General features: G+C 33.6%; 1 protein-coding gene across 5 annotated transcripts in view; it reads left to right on the forward strand.

Annotated features, from left to right (window-relative positions):
• Window positions 1-24,995, forward strand: part of Tmem62 (transmembrane protein 62) — a 37,947-nt gene that overhangs the window by 1,756 nt on the left and 11,196 nt on the right. For 2 of the 5 annotated variants that reach the window (XM_026391103.2, XM_026391113.2), the window contains exons 3-11: window positions 260-397; window positions 2,549-2,594; window positions 4,826-4,967; window positions 6,969-7,093; window positions 7,225-7,347; window positions 9,955-10,110; window positions 12,042-12,201; window positions 15,842-15,955; window positions 19,444-19,528. In XM_026391103.2, the coding sequence (XP_026246888.2) occupies window positions 260-397; window positions 2,549-2,594; window positions 4,826-4,967; window positions 6,969-7,093; window positions 7,225-7,347; window positions 9,955-10,110; window positions 12,042-12,201; window positions 15,842-15,955; window positions 19,444-19,528 (1,089 nt within the window). Of the gene's footprint in view, window positions 1-259; window positions 398-1,432; window positions 1,457-2,548; window positions 2,595-4,825; window positions 4,968-6,968; window positions 7,094-7,224; window positions 7,348-9,954; window positions 10,111-12,041; window positions 12,202-15,841; window positions 15,956-19,443; window positions 19,529-24,995 lie in introns of those variants that run through there. The other 3 variants (XM_026391123.2, XM_026391131.2, XM_026391141.2) reach the window with 2 other exon arrangements.

Consider the following 24,995-nt stretch of genomic DNA (forward strand, 5'->3'; position numbering starts at 1 on the left):
CTGCTCTCTTTAAAGATACATTGTTTTCCACATCACAGGAGGTTAAATAGGTACTGATAAATTTCTAATAAACAAAGCTCTTGCTGAGACAATCTTCTAGTTTAGATAGCATGGCTTGGTCATAGGTGGACTCACCTATTAAGCTTATTCATGTTATGTACTTTTAAGTATCTTTGTTCCTTCTGTGTGCATTTTTTAAAAAATTCAACTCTCTTGAGTTTATTTTACATTGTGATTCAATTCTTGTGTAAACCTACAGGAGACCTGACAGATGCCAAAACAAAGGAACAGTTGGGATCCAGGCAGCAGGAGGTAGAATGGCAAACTTACCAGAGTATTCTGAAGAAGACAAGAGTCATGGAAAAAACCAAGTGGCTGGACATCAAAGGAAATCATGGTAAGAGTCAAGACCCAGATATAATAAAGACTAAATATATATTTCCTAAGAACCTAGATCCTTCCATTTATATTATAAAATTATAAAGTGGGAAATTGTAACATAAGTTTAGATACACTGAAGGCCACAACTCTAAAACACAGTTATAATATGTTATTTTTAAACTTCAAATGTCACTGTTAGCCTTTGAGATGAAAATTAGTATGGTATTTTTATTTTTTTTTGTAGAATAAAGTTGAGGCAAGAGGATTGCAAGTTCAAAGCCAGCTTCAGCAACCTAGTGAGGCCCTAAGCAACTTAGTGAGACCCTATCTCAAAATAAAAAGGGCTGAGGATATGGCTCAGTGGTTGAGCACCCTTGGGTTCAATCCCTAGTAACAAAAAACAAACAAAAAAGAAAACAACAACAACAAAACCCCCTGCATTTTGTTAAGTGAAATAACTAAGCCTATAAGTCTTAATACTGTATGATTCTGTTTATATCACATGCAGGAAAAGGCAAAACTGTAGACAGCAGGCTATTGTTGACAGGAAGGGAATGGGGAGCGATATTGACTACAAAGAGGCATCATGAGTGAATTTTGGGGGTTGATAGGACTGTTCTGTGTTTTGATTGTGTTCTTGGATACATGATTATGTATTTGTCAAGCCCATAGAACTATACATCACAAAGAATGAATTTTGTTATATGAAAATTTCAAGAAAAATTAAACTGAATGCAAATATCCACAGACATGGAAGATAAATGGAAAATCCCTTCTCTTTTTTGGATTATCATTGTTACATTAATAAGGAAATGAACTCTTCTCCAAAAGAGTCCTGATAGTAGGTTTGTTTTATAAAGGCTGACTTTCTTATTAGAATCAAGTACTTCATTTGTCCACTTTCTTTGATTATTCATGTATTTTTTTTTTTTACTATCATTTTAAACAGATAATTTTGCCTGGTGAAATACACAGCGATTGATTTGATCAGAAAATGGCTGATTATAAATAGTTCTTTCAAAACAGCTAGGAATTAAAAATTAGAAATAGGATACTTGGCTTACAACTCTCTTTGGTATGTTTACATTTTCCCTTTTTCCTAATCCAAGTCAAATTATTTTCCAATAAGTAGTAAATATGTATGTTTTTAAATGTTTCTAAGCCAAGCTACTGAATTATTTATTTTAAGTAATTCATGTCCAAAAGGCTTGTGACTAAATAATTTGATTAGTCATTTGGCTTTCATAGTAATGTAATTTGATTTATAAGACATAAATGTTTATGGTATGAATATATATTTCTATATGTTAAAATAGGGAAGGAAGCTAGTTTTTTATTGAGATTTAGCTATAACATAGAATTGTTCTCTTATTTAACAAGAAGACTGAATTCATGTTAATATTTATTTTGGCCTAAATTGGACTTATAGCTTGTTCTCTAAGGTTATTAGAAATATCGTTGATTTCTGGAAATCAAATTTGATAATTTTAGTTACTGCAACAAGGCAATCAAGCTCTATGAAAAAAAATGTGCTTCCAGATGAGTGTTCTATGATATGCTTAACCTTAGCCATTTGATAACTTCTTTTTTTAAGTCTTAAGAAAGGGGCTTTGTCCCTGATATAAAAGTGATTTGCTGCTTAGAAGCACTTGGCACTGACCCATATGTAGATCAGGCATGAATTCACTGCATCTAGAATCATACAGTTAAAATAACAGCAATAGCCCAATCTTATAACTTCAAATTTATTTATTTTGATAAATTTAAAAATACCTATTATTCTCAAAGTACCTATTAATCTCCAGAATACTATATACCTTAAAGTTTTCAGATAATCTTTTATCCTATCAAGTCGTTGTTTGTGTTTTTTTGTTTTTGTACTAGGGCCTTACCCCTGCTAGTTAAGTGCTCTACCACCTAAGCTACACCTAAGGCCTTTTACAAAATTTTTATTTTGAGGCAGTGTCTTGCCAAGCTTCCCAGGCTGGCCTTGAACTTACAATCTTCCTACTTCATTTGTCAATTTTAAAAAATTATCAGTCTAATTGAGTTCCATTCTGCCATTTTAAGTATTGTAGAAAGAATTCTTGTCTTTGTTTAGTCATTAACATGTTTGCATTTTTCTTTTTTTGTATAGATGAATACTTGCTTTTTTCTTTTTAATTAGATGCATACAACATTCCAAGTCTGGAGAGCGTCAAGAATTATTACAGGTACCCAAACGAACAGAAGAGAGACAACTATGTAGAGTCTCTTATAAGCAGGATACAGTTAATTCAATGAGTTGCAAGCCTCAGCAACTTAGCAAGGTCCTAAGCAACTTAGCAAGACCCTGTCTCAAAAAGAAAAAAAAAAAGGGGGGGGGGTGGTGGTGTTTGAGTTATATATATCTGCAATAGATCAGTCATGATATGCGAAGGATTTAAGTGTGTAGAAACATAACCATCTGAACAAAATTCTTGAACATGGGGATTGTAACATCAATTTAAAGATGACAAGTTAAAAATCATTGTTTAACTAACTGAATTTATAAAATTAGAGTCGCCATATAACTAAAACAGGAGATTGTCCTCTTTTGTTAATATGAAAAAGAAAAAGAACAAAGATGAAAATATTTTGCTTCCTAAAACTGTCTGCATCTTTGATGGTGACTGTGGGAATGGAATTAGACATTTTCAGTGAAGACTTAATAGAACTTGATGTCTGAGTGATTATTGGGAAAGTAGTGATTAATCACATAAATGTTTCTTACTTTTATATATCTAGTTCTATACACCTAAACTTTATCTGAATTTAATAAATAACATTTTGCTAGAGATATAGGTATTACAAAAATATCAAGCTGAGGATTAGAAATAATATTAAAATTAAATCTTGTTCTGATGAATGCCCCCAGAAAATACCAAAGTTTAGAATAAAAAGAATGTCAGCATTATATATTTTAACCTCTGCTTTCAAATAGTATTCTTTTTAGACAGTTGAATTTTAATGTGTCAAAAAATGTAGGAAAGGACAGGGCACAGTAGCACACGCCTGTAATCCAGCAGCTGGGGAGGCTGAGGCAGGAGGATTTCTAGATCAAAGCCAGCCCCAGCAACAGTGAGGCGCTAAGCAACTCAGTGAGACCCTGTCTCTAATTAAAATACAAAATGGGGCTGGGGTGTGGCTCAGTGGTAGAGTGCTCCTGAGTCTAATCCCGAGTATGGCCTCTCCAAAAATGTAGGAAAGGAAGTAATATATGTGAGATTAAAAGATCCTAAAGAATAACTGGAACAAATTAAACAAGAAAAAATATAAATTGAAATTTTTAATGCAGAATAAGACCCTGAAGTAGAAAAATTTAAAATACCAAAAAGAGAACAATAGAAATAATTAATTTTGTTTAAATTAGGGTTGGCATTTTTTAGTATTAATTGTAATTTCTATGATGACATATTTATTTTATGACTTCATGATTTGTTTATTTGATGTCCATTCTTGCTTAAATATGGCTACCTGCTAGCACATTAAGCTTTGGAAGTTTATTTGTAATTTAAAAAAAATATTTACTATTTTTTAGTTGTAGTTGGACACAATATTTTATATTTATGTGGTGCTAAAGATCAAACCCAGGGCCTCACATGTGTTAGGCAAGAGCTCTGCCGCTGAGCCACAATCCCAGCCCCAGTAATTTTTTATTGATGCGCTTAGGTAAAACATTATATAAGACATTTAGATAAAAGATGATATCAACTTTTCTTATAAAGATGACATTTGAATACTATAGATGTGCCCCCAATAGAATCTATATTCTCCTTCTCCTTTATTCAAAAAATACTCTATACGTACTCTGTACTACTTTACCCATCCTTTCACCCTCCAACTTTATGAATACCTGAATACATTTGACACTTAAGATAGGGATGATTTTCATTACTGCGTGTAGACCCTGCATATGATATCACTACAGTTTTAGAAACCAAAAAAGATGTACCCAACTAGGCCTAGACTATCATTTTTCTCCTGGCCTGATGATTTCATTTTTGCAAATCTTTCTTGTGAATTAAATCTCAGTGGTTCAAGAAGTGAACCTATACCAAAACTTGTTAGATACTTAGTAGACCTTCATTAAATTTTTAAATGATTGATAAGTTCCATTTCACTGAATTTTGATATTTTTAAATATTTAGGGGACTGCTTAAAATAGTCTTCTTTTCTGCTTTACTTGGAGACCTTGTGTTTGCTTATTGATGATTTAGTTTGCATGAGTCTTAGAAACAATGAGAGAAAAACTTTGAAATGTCTTTTAATGAGTTTATCCGTTGTATTTGTCATTTAGTTATTTCTCTGTTAAATCAGTACACCTTTTCAAAGGGAAGCAAAATCTGCAGTGGTATTAGGGACAGAATTTAAATTCCTTCTTTTAAAAATTGAACTAAAACTTCCCTGTCTTATATTTTTTTAGGAAGTATTCTGCTGTACATAGGGATGGCTCTTTTCATTATGTTCACAGTACTCCCTTTGGCAACTACTCTTTCATCTCTGTGGATGCCACCCAAAATCCAGGGCCTAAGAGACCTTTTAATTTCTTTGGAATTTTAGATGAGGTACGGTAAAATTCTCATTTTTCTTAGTAGCTTATATGTTTTTACTTTTTCACAGATACATGTAGGTTTTCAAGTTGTCCTAACTAAGCAAGTTCTTACCTAGAAATGTTCAAGAAAAATTTAACTGTGACAAAAAGTATGGCTAGGAGCTACTGGCTACTTCAGGGCTGTTATTGCTATCCCTATTCTTATCCCAAAACCCAGGAAAGAGGCACCTCACAGTTTATTTGGTGAACATTTATTTAGTATGTAAAATGTAGAATGTATTTTGCAAGGCACAGGGCATACATCTTTGTGTGCAATATGGCATAGTGCTAAATCCTCACAATGGCCAATAAAAGAGAAGGACAACTATTGAATTATATAAGTTTCTTTTTAAAGTGTTTCAAATAGGCTAGGTGAAAACTATCACTGGATTACAACCATCTGTAAAGTCATATATGAGAACTTTTCACTATTTCTTGATACAACAAATGCCAGTTTATTATTTAATGAGCACATGTCCCTATGCAAGATACATATGCCCATGTGTAAAAGTATAAAGGTGACAAGATCAAGTCCCTGGCTTCTTAGAGTATTTAATTTAGGGGTGGGTTATAAGACCAATATAGAAGTAACTAGATCAATTAGCAGAATTTACTAAGTACTGAAAGAGATTTGTTATATGAGGGTTCAAAGGAGTTTGAATCAAGGGAACAGAATAATGCCTAATACAATTTATTATTTTAGGCATTTTATTTAATTAAGTTTTATTGTGTTTCCTAGCTACCAAGTATCTTTATTCAGAGTTAATTAACTTGTATTAAGTCATATTCCTTAGGATAATGAGTTTTTTAAAATAAATTATTTTTTGTAGTTGTAGATGGACAACATGCGTTTATTTTATTTGTTTATTTTTATGTGGTTCTGAGGATCAAACCCAGTACCTCACATGTGCTAGGCAAGCGCTCTGCCACTGAGCTACAGTCCTAGGATAGTGTTTTTAAAGATACAATTCAAGGACCAGGTGCACGAAAATCAACTGCAGTATTGCTAAGTACAGAGTCCCTGGTTTTTACCTCAGACTTACCAAATTAGAAACCCTGAGTAGAACGCTCCAAAATGTATTGTTCTAAGTACTTTATAGATAACAATATATGCTTATGTATGTGCACATTTTAAAAATCAATTTTCTGAGATATGATTTATATACAATAAAATGTACTCATTTTAAGTGTCTGAAGAGTTTTGACAAATGTGTATACTGGCATAACTGTGACCATAATGAAGACATAGAACATTTCCATCATCCTAGAATGTTTCCTTGTCTGTCTTCAGCCCCTGTGGAACTAAACTGGTTTTCTATCATTATAGACTAGTCTTATTTGCTCTAAAAATTTATCTAAATGAAATCATACAGAATGTACTCTTCAATATGGCTTCTTATGCTTAGTATGATATTGCTGGGTTTCATCTATATTCTTGGATATATCAGTAGTTCTTTTTATTGCTGAATAATATTCCATTTTATGGACTATAATTTGTAGATGATTTCTAGTTTGGGGCCAATATGAGTAGAGCTGTTATGCACATTTAGTTTCAAGTATTTCTATGGACATATGTATATATTTTAAAAGTTTAGTTTCAATATGTTTTTAATTTATTACCATGTCTTCATTATCAGTACCAGAAATAACTAGGTCAATTAGCAGAATTAGAAGATAGTGGTGATTTCTTTATTTCTTGTTATTTTTTGTTTGTTTGTTTTTGTTTATCAAATGGGAATAATACCTGCCCTACCAATAGCAGAGTTATTTTAGGATCAAATGAATTATAATATATATGAAAACAGTTTAAAACTTACAGAGGTCCATTCAGGTCCTACCTGGTAGAATTTAGGATCTAGATATAGTGCAATTATAATTATAAAACTTAAGGACTTGTTTAACCTGATGACACTGGATTTCAGTCCTAATTGTCTGAGTCCTAATTGAAGATCCTTCTATTTTTCTTCCATTTCAGAAACAGATGAAGGAACTCTTATTATTGGCCAAGGAAAGTAAAGAGAGCAACCATACAATTTGGTTTGGACACTTTACAACATCCACTATCCTTTCTCCATCACCAGGAATCCGGTCAATCATGAGGTGAAACAAGCTTCCAAAATCCAAACTAATTGTTGCTGTACCTATCTTGTTTTCCTGAAGAAACATTCTTTATTAGTTTGGTGTCCCAAGTTACCTTTGTTCACTTATTCTGTTTATTTTTCATTGGTTAGTTCGGCTACAGCTTATTTGTGTGGGCACCTCCATACACTTGGTGGACTCATGCCTATTCTGCACACTCGTCACTTCCAGGGCACTTTGGAACTTGAGGTAGGAGACTGGAAAGATAATAGAAGGTAAGGGAATTACCTCACAAAACAAAACTTATCCATATAATATGATAGGCAATACCACTTAAGGAAAAAATTGTGATACTTTTTTTTTTTAAGTAATATAATTTGCAGTCTTTGTCATTATGCAAAAACCTTGTTGTAGCAGTGATGTTTACCATCACTATGCCATATTGATTCAAGATGAATCCATTAGGAAGTAGTTTTAAACTTCAGTGTACACAAAAATTATAGAGTTTATTAAAAATAAAAATTTCCAGGCCCTACCACTAGAGATTTTAATTGTGTTGGTCTGTCCTTGTCTACAGATCATACTTTGAGAAGCAATAGAACTAGACATGTCATTTTTCCTCTTGAATTTTATATCTACCACTCGTTTTTTTCTATAAAACATTAGTAATTTCAATTCTTCAAATAGTTATTTTTAGTTTTTTTAAATTAATATATCTATTATAGAAAACAACTTATTTACTGGAAGTATATATTTTATTTAAATATTTATTTTTGATATGTAAGTGAAATATCTTTAAGTATAGGACATTATCATTTATTCAAATATTTGTTGAACTGAATATGTTACCTATTTCTAACTACTTTCATTAATCAAAAATCAGCTTTACATTTTAGAAGCTGCTTCCTCATTTTGTTTGGTTTTTCTAGAAACTATGAGCTAAGCCTGTTATTACTTGGCAACTGTAATTACTTTGGGCTAAGACCTGTGTGCTCATGACTGAAGCTGAAGGCAGAGCTGGCATTGCCTTTTGTTACATAGGCTTCTTTTATTTTTTTTTAAAGAGAGAGTGAGAGAGGAGAGAGAGAGAGAGAGAGAGAGAGAGAGAGAGAGAGAGAGAGAGAATTTTTAATATTTATTTATTTTTTAGTTCTCGGCGGACACAACATCTTTGTTGGTATGTGGTGCTGAGGATCGAACCCTGGCTGCACGCATGCCAGGCGAGCGCGCTACCACTTGAGCCACATCCTCAGCCCAGTAGAAGATTTTTTTGATAGTATATTAGTAGTATAGGTTAGGCTTTGTTGTGGATATAAAACAAATTTAAAAATATCAATGGCCTAACACAAGAATGTTTACTTTTCATTCCTCTAAACCCAGTCTGAGTCAGGGCAACTATCCTCCATGGGGTGACTTGGGAATTCTGACTTCTCCCATCTTATATGACCACTATTTGTGTGTGTGTGTGTGGGGGGGTGTTACCCGGGATTGAACTCAGGGGCATTTGACCACTGAGCCACATCCCCAGCCTTATTTTTTATTTTACTTTAGAGACAGGGTCTCACTGAGTTGCTTAGTGCTTCACTTTTGCTGAGGCTGACTTTCAACTCATGATCCTCCTGCCTCAGCCTCCTGAGCTGCTGGGCATTCGCCACCTCTCCTAGCATAATACCACTATTTTAACATGTTAATTCCAGAGTGGAAAAGGGAACAGAGAACTCACATATGCTCTTAAAAACTTTGGATGGGGGGCCAGAGGGGCTGGGTTTGTGGCTCAGTGGTAGAGCACTTGCCTCTCACATGCAGGACCCTGGATTTGATCCTCAGCATCACATAAAAATAAATAAGTGAAATAAAGGTATTGTGTCCAACTACAACTAAACAAACAAACAAAAAAGAAACTTTGTATGGGGGCTGGTGGTGTGGTTCAATGATAGAATGCTTGCCTAGCACATGTGTAGTACTGTGTTCAATCCTCATACCACATAAAAATAAATTAATTAATTAAAAAGATATTATATCCATCTATAACTGAAAAGAGGTGTTAAAAAAAAAACAGCAAACTTTGATCAGAGTGTGCTACGTGACACTTCTACTCATAGCCTATTGGCCAGGATTAGTCACATGATCCTAATCTAGTACACAGAGACTAGGAAATGCTAGGAGGCCCATAGAGTATTTGGTAAGCATTATTGTTTATATCATAATTAATCATTTCTTTTTTAAGTTCTAAAAGAAAATATAGGGGCTATGGATATAACTCAGTGGTAGAGCACATTTCTAGCATGTGTGAGGCCCTGGGTTTGATTCCCAGCAGAGAGAGAGAGAGAGGGTAGGGGAAGGGGAAGGAGAATATAAAATTTGGGTTACTCTTTAATGAATATTTTATACCTTTCATTGTACATTTGGAAAATCAAAATGTCTTCACTTTAATTTTTTTGGAATTATAGAAATAAAAGTTTAAAGGCGTATGCAACTTTTCTTATTATATTTATATCCAACACTTTAATATTTTATGTAGCATTGTTGATGGAATGAAGAATATCAGATCTTAGATTTATGATGAATGTCTTAGCTTCAAAATAGTCTTAAAATAATGTAAAATAAAGTGAATTAATTCAGCAAGTATTTAAAAATTAAAGAATACATGCTATGTGCCAAGAATTGTTTTAGGGCATAAATTCATTATTTCAATCAGAGTCTACTTGATGTGACAAATGCGAAGAAAAGTGATAAAGGCAAGGGAAGAAAGAGAAACAGTGTTATTTACTTTGTACTCAAATTCATCATGTAAAAACACCATGCTTTTGTATTTTGACATTTGTCTATTACCTTTAAGCCCTCTTATAAAGTAACTAAATCGCCTATCTTCTGTTCTCCAGGTATCGAATCTTTGCTTTTGATCATGACCTTTTTAGCTTTGAAGATTTGATCTTTGGAAACTGGCCTGTGATTCTTATTACCAATCCTAAATCACTCCTCTATAGTTGTGCTAAACATGAACCTCTAGAAAGAATCCTTCACTCAACACACATCAGGTACATTGCAATTTTTCAGAAATTACTTTTAATTTGATATTGACAGAGAATAAGTCATTGTGATTGTATTCTCATATGAAAGCTAGGAGATATCCAACTTTAGTTTTCTTAACAACCTAAACATTATATAATGATAAGTTGCTTATTATTTGATTCCCCTTCTATTAAAAAATATACAATATTTTAAGCTGATAAAAATCTTAAAACCAACCAGAAACCCATAATCCAATCACCATTTTGGAACATTTTATTGCAGCCTTTTTGTTGCATGGATTTCCATTGCTATGATTATAATATATATATTACCTTGTATCCTACCTTCCTTTCTTTCTTTATTTATTTGCACTACTGGCAATCAAACCCAGCCTTATGCTAGGCAAGTGCCCTCCCACTGAGCTATACCCCCAGACCCATATATTCTACTTTTAAAACTTTACATTTTGTATGAGAAATAGTGTTTTTCATTTTGCTACATAGTTTTCAAAAAAAGCAAAAGATGTATAATCCTTATGGAATTGCAAATTTAGTTTGCATATAAAGTTGATGATGTAGATTATAGGATGCAAATGAGATATCATTATCATTCTTTTTTCAAAAATATGTGTAATTTTTTTCAAACATAAGGAAGGACATTTTTAAAAATATACTTTTAAGTATTTATTTTGAAAAGTAATCCAAAATAACAATCTTTAGAAAATATAGTAATGATATTATAAGTGTGTGTGTGTGTGTGTGTGTGTGTTGCCCACCCCTAATAGAACCATTAGTGTTTCTGAGTGTTCCTATGTTTCTTCACAGGCATTTTCTCTTAGGCATTTTTTAAAAATATTTATTTAGTTGTAGATGAACACACAGTATCTTTACGTATTTTTATGAAGTGCTGAAGATTGAACCCAGTGCCTCACACATGCAAGGCAAGCAGTTCATCACTGAGCTACAGCTTCAGCCCCTCTTAGGCATGTTTTTACATAATTAATTAGTCATCAGGGCATGGTTTAATCTACTTCCTACTTTTTGTCTTTCAACACTGAGAATGTACCATAATTTATGTAACAGTTTCCCCATCTTATTGGTGAACTTTTAGATTTTTTTTTTTATTTGAGGATAAACACCTGGTACACACAGATTCTTCCTTCACTTGAATAATTTCTTTATAATAGAGTTCCAGAAGTGAAATTCTAGGTGAAAATTTTGAATTCTTTTACAGTTGTTACTAAAGATTGCTTGATTACTTTTTACTTAAATGGTAAAATATATGTCATTTCACATTCTCAAGTGTACAATTCAATGGCATTATGTATGTTCACATTGTTGTGCAATCATGATCACTATCTCTAGAACTTTTTTCATTTTCTTTTTTTTTTAATATTTATTTTTTAGTTGTAGTTGGACACAATACCTTTATTGGTTTTTATGTGGTGCTGAGTAGATGGATTACAGGTGTGTAATCATCATACCTGTCAGTCACAGTTTTTGATAGTAGCTGAAAGAGTGTGGTTGCCAGCCCTGACTGTGACCTTGCTTCTTCCAGGTAAATACATTGGGAACCAAATGAGTAGATGAAGGCTTGACATTAGATTGACAAATTGAGATCCCTACTCTGTATTTTCTTCCTAAGAGAAAAAAAATCAGAACTTTAGGAGTTTATTCAGAAAGAATTTTGAATCTATCCTAGCTAGATTTGTCAAAGATTTTCCTTTCTAAGAAGTAAAAGAATAGTTCTTAATTTCTCACCAATGTAGGTTTGCTGAATTGTACAACTTCAAAAATCTCCAAGAAAGAAACCAAGATCATGAGTGGCCCCTACAGTTGTGCAACGTGATGCTTCTGCCTATACTTATATAATGTCTGGTTGCAATAGTGTTATTCTCCTTTATAAAAATAATGACAACTACCTGAAAACATGCCTTTTATATGTCTTCTCATTTTAGAGTCTTGGCCTTTTCCTTATCCTCTATTACTTCTGTCACCATTAAGATTGATGGAGTTAATTTAGGACAGGCTATTCATTTGTCTGGTCCTATTTTTATACTGAAGTGGAACCCCAGAAACTACAGTAATGGGACACATAACATAGAAGCAATTGTCCAGGTAAGTTAATGATTTTCAATTTGCTATGTAAATGATTAGGCTCTTGCCAGAGTGAACTCTTGATTGTGGATTTGTTTTTAGTCAATTGGTACAAAAACTCAGTTTGATAAACAGTTTAAAAAAAAAAAAACACTTTTTAAAAACATACTTTGTTGGGGGCTGGGGATGTGGCTCAGCGGTAACGTGCTCGCCTGGCATGCACAAGGTGCTGGGTTTGATCCTCAGCACCACATAAAAATAAAATAAAGATGTTGTGTCCACTAAAAACTAAAAAATAAATAAATATTTAAAAAATTCTCTCTCTCTCTTTATAAAAATATACTTTGTTTAGTATATTTGAAAATAGGCACTCAGAAGTAATTCTATTAGATAGAATTACAGGATGAGAGGAATATGTATTTATTGGCTGCAGTCCCCCCTTTTTTAACCCTGGGGAATCATTCTCTTATTTTCTTCCAACTTTGGCCAGAGGGTTTTTGTTTTGTTTTGCTTTTAAATAATGGGGGAAAATTCCCTGATATATTTCAAGATAACAGAATAGGTCAAAAACCATATTTTTCTTGCCAGGACACAGAATTTTCAACGCTACAAAGTAACTTTTTTGTTTGGGGAATGTGCATTGTCAGCATAAGCAGTAACAGTATGCCTGTCCTTATTCTGGTTCAATTTGGGACACTTAATTCATTAGCATCTACCAGAATAGAAAGTGGTAATCATTACCAAAATAGAATAGCTTCATCAAACTCTTCAGGGGATAAGCTGTGCTCTTTTAATATTCATATTCTTAATTTCTACAGTTTTATGATTTGTTGACAGTTTTTAACTATTTAGTCTTCAAATGTTAAGTCTCAGTTTGAAACACCAAATAATACTTCAAAAACACATGTAATTACTTTTTTATCCTTTTTTACTTCCCCTACAGAAATAGGTCCATACATAAGGAACTGTTTGTTGAGCTCCTTCTAAGGAGATACCAGACACTTAGGATTTTTTATTTCATCCTCATAATAATTCTATGTAATGGGCAGTTTTATTCTTCGCTAATAGGTGAGAAAACTTGTATAACTGCATAATGGAAGGCACTTTGCTTTGCCACCCATCTTTGAAGTGTTCTATATAGGAGGAAGAACCAATAGGCAAGAAGTAGGAGGGATGGATGGGAATAAACTCTTATTATATTTTATATTAGAAGTTGGATTAAAGAGGCTTGAAGGTACACATGAACTAGAATAAATTATTCCTATCTTTAAGTCATGGGGAAGAACTAGGAATAACTATAGGAAAACTGCCCACTATAGGAATGGAAAGTTCCCAAATCCTTGGATTGCTTCAGATTCTCTTATTATTATTTTTTAATAAGATGTTCAGCTTCTGTAGTTTTATAAAGGAAAACAATTATTCATGTTTTCTTGAAACACCTGTTTGTCTAGTTGAATCCTTTTAATAATATGAAATCACCAGTGCCACAAAAAAAAGTGAAATCGTGTACTTGGCACATTTTTAACATTTCTTACAACATTATTGAGGTATAATTTATGTAAAATAAATTCTACTTTTTAAATTTTATTGTACTTCATGGTTATACATAACAATAGAATCCATTTTTATATAATTATACAAGCATGGAATATATCTTATTTTAACTAGGATTCCATTTTTGTGGATTTACGAGATGATGAGACTCACTGTAGTGTATTTATATATGTACATAGGAAAATTATGTCATGTTTAAAGTGTACAATTTCATGAGTTTTGACATACATATACATCCCTGTAACCATCACTATAATCAATATGATACATTTCCCTGAAAGTTTTCTTGTGCCCTTTTGTTATCTGCCTTCCTTCTCTCCTCATCTCCCAGGCAACCATTAATGTGTTTTCTTAAAGTATAACCTTAAAAAATTAATCTTGCCGTGACACATGACTAAATTAGTCAAGGTCACTCCAGTTAAATTGGGTTGGTACTGAATAATCACACAGACACAGAAAGTACCTTTTTCTTGGGGTTCAGTGATGGCTCCTCTGCCCCAGCTCCCACAAAGAAAGCAAGAGTGGCAGACAATAAAGAGAGAGCATACCTGAGACCATCCTGTTTATTGAGGGGAAGACATTCGAGAAAGTTCAACCCAAATACGGCAAGAGATTGGGTTTCAGGGGGTTGCTTGATAATGTCTTGCAGTCAGTGGATTGACTGACATCTTGGAAAACCACACCCATCTTAGGTGCTGTGTGGGATCAAAGGCAGAGTAAGCAAAAAAGACATATAGTTGCATGGCCTAGTCAGAGCTGCAACATCAGTCCAGTTCCCCTCAAATATTCCCCTCAAATATATATATATATATATCTCCATCAATTTTTCATCTAAGGGGTTTTAGCAGCCATCAATGACTTTTGCTAAGTTTCATGTTTTTCTTTAGCTATAAAATGGTGATATTCAAATCTTTCTCTGTATGATAGAAGTATTAATGAGAATAGTCTTACAAAGGAAAAAAATTCTCTCATCTATTTAGTTCCTAGGTGTGGAGTTCATAAGAAAAATGCAGGATAAATTCTTGATTCTTTCCCATACCCCACTTTTCTAAACCATTTTTCAGAATAATGAGTTAATTCTTTAGCATCTGCCAAAGGTCACTAATGAATCATTTACTTTTTGTATCATTATGAATTCTAAGCCTAAAATGTATACATATTTAGATATTTATTTATATGTGTTTGTTTATTTGATGTTTCAATCCATTGCATTTATTCTTTTGATACTCAAATTGGTCCATCTTTGGCTAGTGGGAGCCTCTTCATGTTGACCTCTAAGTTCTTTGACACAATCCTAATATTCTTAATTAGTTTTTTTTAGTTCCTGGTATAACAAGATATTCTAAGTTCTTCTGCATTTCTTACTCAAAACCTGGAATCAACCATTTTTCTAAGAAACACTGCTTCCTTGTAGTGAAAAATGCTTTTTAAGAGTCTATACTAGTTCTGCTAGCTCATTGCTTTTATAGGTTTATTATTACTACTGGGCCTTTTCAGTGAACAGAAGGAAAAAGATTTCTTTAAAAATAAAAGTACAGGGCTGGGGATGTGGCTCAAGCGGTAGCTTGCTCGCCTGGGTTCGATCCTCAGCACCACATACAAAGATGTTGTGTCTGCCGAAAACTGAAAAATAAATATTAAAAAAATTCTCTCTCTTTAAAAAAAATAAAAAATAAAATAAAAATAAAAGTACATTATGAGTATATGCTGGTATTTTCAAATCTATAATTATAAGATCTAAAATTCTGTCAAGGGGCTGGGGATGTGGCTCAAGTGGTAGTGCGCTTGCTTGGCATGTGTGTGGCCCAGGTTCGATCCTCAGCACCACATACAAACAAAGATGTGTCTGCTGAAAACTAAGAAATAAATATTTAAAAATCCTCTCTCTCTCTCTCTCTCTCTAAAAATAAATAAGTAAATAAATAAATAAAATTCTGTCAAAAGCACTTAGAGGGAGAATCAAAAGTAAGTGATAAAAAAGGTAGCTATTCAACAAGATAACTGATAAAAGTTATTGCAAATTATCTTGTCAGTTATGTGCACAATTTAGAACATTATATATATCTAAATATGTATGAAGTCACTTCTCTGCTGTGCTTATAACTAGGATTCTGCTGGAAGAAGTACGAGTGTTCACCACATATTTTCTGTTCAAGAGAATATTCATCTCACATTTAATCCCCTGGCATCATTTATTCTCCTTACTGACCACTGCATGGTGGTAAGTGAATTCAATTAAATGTTACATGTATTTTTATTGGACTTGGTAAACTCAAAGTTCTAAATAATATAATCATGTATAAAGAAAGTAGAGCCTCGTAAAATTAAAGTTTAGTTATTTGTCTAGAAGAATAAAATGATTTTAAGTTGATTTGAATCAAAAGAAGTAGAGACATGAACAAGTAATTTAGGACCTAGTTCTAATCAATGCCATACAACCAGGATGACTAAGGAAATTATAGGTGCTGATTTGAATTAAAGCTTTTAAGTTTAATTATTCACTACTACTAATACTACTAATGATAATAATTTTTATGTATTATTTTGATTTTAGTTATTTGTTTGTACCATGCTGGGAATTGAACCTAGGGCCTCATTTATGTTAGGCAAACACTACCACTGAGCCACACACCCAATCCAGAATTAAGGCTTTTAAAAGAATATTTCTTTTTTAAAAAAAATATGTGGAGGGCTGGGGATGTGGCTCAAGCAGTAGCACGCTTGCCTGGCATGCGCAGGGTGCTGGGTTCGATCCTTAGCACCACATAAAAATAAAATAAAGATGTTGTGTCCACTGAGAACTAAAAAATAAATAATAAACATTAAAAAAATCTCTCTCTCTCTCTCTCTCAAAAAAAATTGTGAAGTTCCTTTAAAAGAAAAAATAACATGTGGAAAAATTGGAAAATTAAGAAAAAAAGAAGGATCAACTCTACATCATTTTCATCCCACTGTTCATTATAACCATTGTATTGTTATATGCTTGTATATGACTCTTTAAAGTAAAATGTGATTTGTTTTTCCTTTGGTGGTGCTGGTGATTAAACCTAGGGCCTTGTGCAGGGTAGGCAAGGCTTTTACCATTGAGCTATATCCCCAGCTCCTCTAGTATACATTTGTTCTTTTTTGCTATTTGATTTTTTCTCATTGAGGAATTTGTTTTGACTATTTCTCATATCAATTTATATGTTTTTCTTTTTTTATGGGATCTTGCTATGTTACCCAGGCTGGAATTGAACTCCTGGGCTCAAGCAATTCTCCTGCCTTAGCCTCCTTAGTAGCTGGGATTACAGATGCATACCTCTTTGCCTGACTACATTATTTTATAATGTGATATTAGTTGTATTATGTTAAGATATACATTATTGTATGAATAAATACCTTAATTTGTTAAGGTATTTTGGACAAGTGACTAAATAGAGATATGCCTTAGTTAGATAAATTAAGATTTTCCTTAGTATATATAACCACTTGCCTATTAGGGGACATTTGTTTCCAAATTTTCCCTCTACTACATAAAGCCTGATCTAGGTGACTATAAAAAATCTTCCAAAGAAAAATTTTAAAATGACCCCTAAAAATGATAGTAATGAAATATAAATGCCCATTAATCACATTTCTTAAAACCTCAATCACACAAGTAATAAAAACAAAAATAATTTCACATTTTAAGTCTGTGAGGATGTATCCTCTAAAGCTATCTCAGGATGTATTGCCTCATGCATGCTAGGCAAGCACACTACCACTGAGCCACAACCCTAACTCCCATATGCAACTTTAAATAAAACAAATTATTTTTATCTTAGTACAATGAAAGTGAACTATTTTAATTTGATAGTTTAATATAACTATATAAACTACTTATCTCCAATTTAAACTGAGGCAACTTACAATTTTCTTTATCAATGGATCAGATGTTTGATTCTCTTTAATATGTGTGTGTATTTTATAAATATATATATATATTTATATATATATATATATATATTTTTTTTTTTTTTTTTTTGGAGGGGGTATTGGGGATTGGACCAGGAGCCAGGGGTACTTTTTCATTGAGCAACATCCCCAGTCTTTTTTATTTTTTAGTTTGAGACAGGTTCTTACTAAGTTACTGAAGGTCTTAGTTGCTTACTAAGTTACTGAAGATCTTAGAAGCTAAGTTGCTGAGGCTGGCCTTGAATTTATGATCCTCCTGCCTCGCCTCCTAAATTGCTGGGATTATAGCCACTGAACCTGGCTACCTATATTTTTCTTATAATCATTTAATGATGCTGAAAATAAAAAAAGAAACTTGCTTTTCTTTTTTCTTTCTTTTCTTTTCTTTTTTTTTTTTTTTTGGTACCAGGGATTGAACTCAGGGGCACTTGATCACTGAGCCACATTCCCAGCTATTTTGTATTTTATTTAGAAACAGAGTCTCTCTGAGTTGCTTAGCATCTCGCTTTTGCTGAATCTGGCTTTGAACTAAAACCCCTCCTGCCTCAACCTCCCAAGCCACTAGGATTACAGGTGTGCACCATGATACCTGGCATGAAATTTGCTTTTCTCTCTATAATTACACAACATTTCTAAAACTAAATGTGTGGAGATTTCTAAACCATATAATTTTCCAATATCAGTGGACACTGAATGGGCCTTATACAGTTCAACACAATTCTGACACTAACTACTAGAAGTTAGCACAGACTCCACAGGTTAAGAGCTTAATGTTAGAAGACTGCCCTCCTCACCACCTACCATCCCCAACACCAATCATAAGTCCAGATGTCACCTGTGCTTCTGACCAACTGGCTATAAATTAGAGGTTCCCACGGTTTCCTTCCTCAGGTCCAAAAATTTGCTAGAAAGCCTCCCAGAATTCAGGAAAACCCTTTACTTACTAGATTATTGGCTTATGAGAGAAGAATACAACACAGAAAGAGCCAAATGGAAGAGATGCCAAGGCAAGTTATGAGGGTTGGTTGTGAGTTTCCATGCTCTCCCCAAACACATGCCACTTTCCTAGCACCTCCATGTATTTACCAACCTGGGAAGCTCTCTGAACTCCTTCAGTTAGGGTTTTTATGGAGGTTTTATTATGTAAGCATGATTGTTTAAATCATTGGCTATTGGTGATTAATTCAACTTACAACCTCTCTCCCCTCTCTGGAGGGAAAGGATGGGGGTGATGTGATTACATGGTTGGCCCCCATTATAACCAGCCCCCATCCTTAAGGGCTTTTTAAAAGTTCCCTTATTAACATGAACTCAGGTGTGATTGAAATAGGCTTGTTATTAATCACAGAAGACACTCCTTTTATTTATCATTCCAGAGCTTGTCCAAGAACTACAGACAAAAGCCAAATATAACAAAAGATGCTTTATTTTTTTCTGCTACCATTTGAAAAATCACAAGGGTTTTAGGAACTGTGGCCAAGAGTTGAAGATGAAAACCAAAATTCATATTTCTTTTTTTAATATTAATTTTTTTTAGTTGGACACAATACCTTTATTTTACTTATTTTTATGTGGTGCTGAAGATTGAACCCAGGGCCTTACACGTGCCAGGTGAGCACTCTACCTCTGAGCCACAACCCCAGCCCTTATATTTCTTATTATATCACAATATCACAGATGTCATTTCCATTTTTGTTAATGAGGCCAGTTTTAAAGTGTTCACTGGAGCTATCCCCATGTATCTAGTCACACTAACATCTTTTTTCTCTGCAGGCCCGGGTCCTTTTTGTGCTGATTGTGCTGATCCAACTCTTCATTGTCATTACTTTTAGGTACCTAGAATACCCAGATCTTAAAGGTTAGTTATGGTTATTTTCATTCTTAGAAGACCTTAAAATATCATATAATGTCCAATTATGAAGTGATATATAACAATATAAATTGTTTTTGCATGAGTTGGTGAGATGCATTCTTCAAAGCATTACTTTTCCCCCATAATGCTTTTATCTTGAAGAGCATCATTATTATTTTTGCTGCTTTATAGCAGTAAAATGAAGTTCAGTCAAAATGAAGGTAAAATACAATATGGCTCAGAATGACCAACTATTAATATAAGTAGCTATTTAATATAATTTTTAAATATGAAATGCTTTTAAATAGAAAATAATGTTTCAGATATTCAAAGATAAGGCACTAAACAAAGCCTGACAAAACTTTTTTTTTTTCTTTTGTACTACAGATTGAACTCAGGGGCTATACCTCTAAACTCTATCCTGAGCCCTTTTTATTTTAAGACAGGGTCTTGCTAAGTTGCTGAGGATGGCCTCAAAATTGGGATCCTTCTTGCCTCAGCCTCCCAAGTTGCTAAGATTATAGGCATGTGCCATGATACCCAGCAAAGCTTGACAGAACTTAAATGATGTATATATAATTTTGAATTATATACACAGGGCAAGCTATAGAACAGTTGCAAAAGAGGTGACTTTTCCTGGGATGCTTCCTTCCCCAGGGACAACTGTCTTTCCCTGTTTGTCTTCTCTTATATATGCCAACTGAACTGACTAGCAGAAAACTGTTAATAAGTTAATGAATAGTGGAAGGAAATTGATAATCATTTATTTAGATAGCTGCTAAAAGTTTTTCTGAACCTGTATAGGTGTGGGTTTGGAACACTCAAAAGGCTTTTTGTTGGGTGCTTGTTTCTTCCTAGATAGTATCCCATCAATATATCTAGGCTGATATTTTGGATAGTGGTGCTTTCAATGATCTTTTGGTACAGTGAAGCTCCCTATAGATATGTTAAAACAGAAAAATAACACATTTTCCACTCATGCTTTTTCTAGTAAAACAAATACTTATAAATATTTCTGTGTAAAAGCACTAATATTGACTATTAGCAATAGAGAGTTATAATCATGTAGGTACATCTATATAATCTTTTGCACCAGTTTTCAACTTTTTCCATTATTCACTGCTTACTCTTTGATTCTATATCTAATGACCCTTCATAGGCTAATAGCTAGTAAATGGTAAAGAATAATAGTCCTACATTCTTGGTTTGCTTGAAAACCTTTTTCTTTGCATTCCTTGTACTTTACTGCAGTGATCCTCAAATCTGGCAGTATATAACAATCACCTAAGGACATTTCAAAGAAATAGATTCTTAGGCCCTATCTCAGGCCTACTGAATTAAAATGTCTGAGGGAGGGATCTGGGAATCTGTATTTTGAAGTACTTCCCAGGTTATTCTGAAAAGCAGATAGGTTTAAAAACTACTACTTTATATTATAAAATCAAATATAGAGAAATAGAAGTAGTCATGACCTTTTTATAGGTATTTTTTTAAATACATGACAATAGGGGAATGCATTACACTCATTATTACACATATACAGCACAGTTTTTTGTAACTCTGTATATAAATTATGTTAACACCACATTATGCCATCATACATATATTCTTTTTTTTGCATTACAATTCTTAATACACATATACATGACAATTTTTCATATCTCTGTTGTATATAAGGTATGTTGACACCAAATTCAAATCTTCATACATGTATTTTGTATAATGATGACCATCACATTCCCCCATCCTTGCTATTCCCCTTCCCCCTCCCTTTCCCTCCCACCCCTCTTCCCTATCTAGAAATAATCTTCCTCCCATGCTCTCCCTCCCTACCCCACTTTGAGTCACCCCCCCTTATATCAGAGAAAACATTTGGCATTTGTTTTTTGGGGGAATGGCTAACTTAACTTAGCATAATCTTCTCTAATGCCATCCATTTACCTGCAAATGCCATGATTTTGTTCTTTTTTAGTGCTGAGTAATATTCCATTGTGTATATATGCCACATTTTTTTTATCCATTCATCCACTGAAGGACATCTAGGTTGGTTCCACAGTTTAGCTATTGTGAATTGTGCTGCTGTAAACATTTATGTGGCTGTGTCCCTGTAGTATGCTGTTTTTAGGTCCTTTGGATATAGGCCGAGAAGAGGAACAGCTGGGTCAAATGGTGGTTCCATTCCCAGATTTCCAAGAAATCTCCATACTGCTTTCCAAATTGGCTGCACCAATTTGCAGTTCCACCAGCAAAGTATGAGTGTACCTTTTCCCCCACATCCTCACCAACACTTGTTTGTCTTCATAATAGCTGCCATTCTGACTGGAGTGAGATGGTATCTTAGAGTAGTTTTAATTTGCATTTCTCTGATTGCTAGAGATGATGAGCATTTTTTCATATATTTGTTGATTATATATCCTCTTCTGAGAAGTGTCTGTTCAGGTCCTTGGCCCAGTTATTGATTGGATTATTTGTTTTTTGGGTGCTTAGCTTGTTGAGTTCTTTATATACCCTAGAGATTAGTACTCTATCTGATGTGTGAGGGGTAAAGATTTGCTCCCAGGAGGTAGGCTCCCTGTCTACCTCATATATTATTTCTTTTGCTGAGAAAAAACTTTTTAGTTTGAATCCATCCCATTTGTTGATTCTTGGTTTTAATTCTTGTGCAGTAGGTGTCTTATTAAGGAAGTTGGGGCCTAGCCCCACGTGATGAAGATTAGGGCCTACTTTTTCTTCTATTAGACGCAGAGTCTCTGGTTTAATTCCTGGATCCTTGATCCATTTTGAGTTAACTTTTGTGCATGGTGAGAGATAGGGATTCAATTTCATTTTGTTGCATATGGATTTCCAGTTTTCCCAGCACCATTTGTTGAAGAGGCTATTTTCCTCCAGTGCATGCTTTTGGCTCCTTTGTCTAATATAAGATAATTGTAATTTTGTGGGTTAGTCTCTGTGTTCTCTATTCTGTACCATTGGTCTACCAGTATCATTGATGCCAGTACCATGCTGTTTTTGTTACTATTGCTCTGTAGTATAGTTTAAGGTGTGTTACAGCGATATCACCTGTTTTACTCTTCCTGCTTAGAATTGCTTTAGCTATTCTGGGTCTCTTATTTTTCCAGATGAATTTCATGATTGCTTTTTCTATTTCTATGAGGAATGCCATTGGGATTTTGATCAGAATTGCATTGAATCTGTATAGTGCTTTTGGTAGTATGTTCATTTTGATAATATTAATTCTGCCTACCCATGAGCAAGGTAGATCTTTCCATCTTCTAAGGTCTTCTTCGACTTTTCTCTTTAAGGTTCTGTAATTTTCACTGTATAGATCTTTCACCTCTTTTGTTAAGTTAATTCCCAAGTATCTTATATATTTTTTTTTTAGTATATTGTGAATGGTGTAGTTTTCCTCATTTCCTTTTCAGAGGATATGTCACTGATATACAGAAATGCCTTTGATTTATGGGTGTTGGTTTTATATCTTGCCACTTTGCTGAACTCATTTATTAGTTCTAGAAGTTTTCTGGTGGAGTTTTTTGGGTCTTCTAGGTATAGAATCATATCATCAGCAAATAGTGCTAGTTTAAGTTCTTCTTTTCCTGTAGTTATCCTTCAATCTCTTTCGTCTTATTGCTCTGGCCAGTGTTTCAAGAACTATGTTGAATAGAAGTGGTGAGAGACGGCATCCAGATTTTAGAGGGAATGCCTTCAGTTTTTCTCCATTTAGAATGATGTTGATCTGAGGCTTAGTGTAGATAGCCTTTATAATATTCAGATATGTTCCTGTTATCCCTAGTTTTTCTAGTGTTTTGAACATAAAGTAGTGTTGTATTTTGTCAAATGCTTTTTCTGCGTCTATTGAGATGATCATATGGTTCTTATCTTTAAGTCTATTGATGTGATGAATTACATTTATTGATTTCTCTATGTTGAACCAACCTTGCATCCCTGGGATGAATCCCACTTGATCTTGGTGCGCGATCTTTTTGATATTTTTTTGTATTCAATTTGCCAGAATTTTATTGAGGATTTTTGCATCTATTCATTAGAGATATTGGTCTGAAGTTTTCTTTCTTTGAAGTGTCTTTGTCTGGTTTTGGAATCAGGGTGATATTGGCTTCATAGAATGAATTTGGAAGTACTCCCTCTTTTTTAATTTCCTGAAATAGATTGAAGAGTATTGGTAATAGTTCTTTAAAGGTCTTGTAAAACTCGGATGTATATCCATCAGGTCCTGGGCTTTTCTTGGTTGGTAATCTTTTGATGGCTTCTTCTATTTCCTCACTTGATATTGGTCTGTTTAAGTTGTGTATATCTTCCTGACTCAATCTTGGCAGGTCTTATGACTTTAGGAATTTACTGATGCCTTCACTATCTTCTATTATATTAGAGTATAAGGTTGCAAAATAATTTCTAATTATCTTCTGTATTTCTGTAGTGTCTGTTGTGATATTGACTTTTTCATCTCATATGCTAGTAATTTTGGTTCTCTCTCTCCTTCTCTTTGTTAGCATGGCTAAGGGTCTGTCAATGTTATTTATTTTTCCAAAAACCAACTTTTAGTTTTGTCAATTTTTTCAATTGTTTCTTTTGTTTCAATTTCATTGATTTCAACTCTGATTTTAATTATTTCTTGCCTTCTGCTTTTGCTGCTGATTTGTTCTTCTTTTTCTAGGGCTTTGAGATCTAGTGTGAGGTAATTTATTTGTTGGCTTTTTCTTCTTTTAAGGAATGAACTCCATGCAATGAATTTTCCTCTTAATACTACTTTCATGGTGTCCCAGAGATTTTGATATGTTGTGTCTGTCATTTACCTCTAAGAATTTTTTTTATATTTATTTTTTAGTTTTCAGTGGACACACATCTTTATTTTTTAAAATTTTTATGTGGTGCTGAGGATCGAACCCAGCGCCCCGTGCATGCTAGGCAAGCATGCTACTGCTTGAGCCACATCCCCAGCCCTACCTCTAAGAATTTTTTAATTTCCTCCTTGATGTATTCTGTAACCCATTGTTCATTCAGTAGCATATAGTTCAGTCTCCATGTGATGCAGGAATTTTTCTTCTTTATTTTATCATTGATTTCCAATTTCATTCCATTATGATCAGATAAAATGCATGGTAATATCTCTACTCCTTTGTATTTGCTAAGAGTTGCCCTGTGGTATAGTGTATGGTCTATTTTTGAGAAGGATCCATGTGCTGCTGAGAGAAAGCATATCCGCTTTATGCTGGTTGATATATTCTATATATGTCAATTAAGTCTAAGTAATTAATTGTGTTATTGAGCTCTATAATTTCTTTATTCAAGTTTTGTTTGGAATATCTGTCTAGTGGTGAGAGAGGTGTGTTAAAGTCACCCAGGATAATTGTGTTGTGGTCAATTTGACTCTTGAACTTGAGAAGAGTTTATTTGATGAACATAGCTGCACCATTGTTTGTGGCATATATATTTATGATTGGTATGTCTTGTTGAT

The sequence above is a fragment of the Urocitellus parryii genome, chromosome 6, assembly GCF_045843805.1.
Source record: "Urocitellus parryii isolate mUroPar1 chromosome 6, mUroPar1.hap1, whole genome shotgun sequence".
NCBI classification, from domain to species: Eukaryota; Metazoa; Chordata; class Mammalia; order Rodentia; family Sciuridae; genus Urocitellus; species Urocitellus parryii.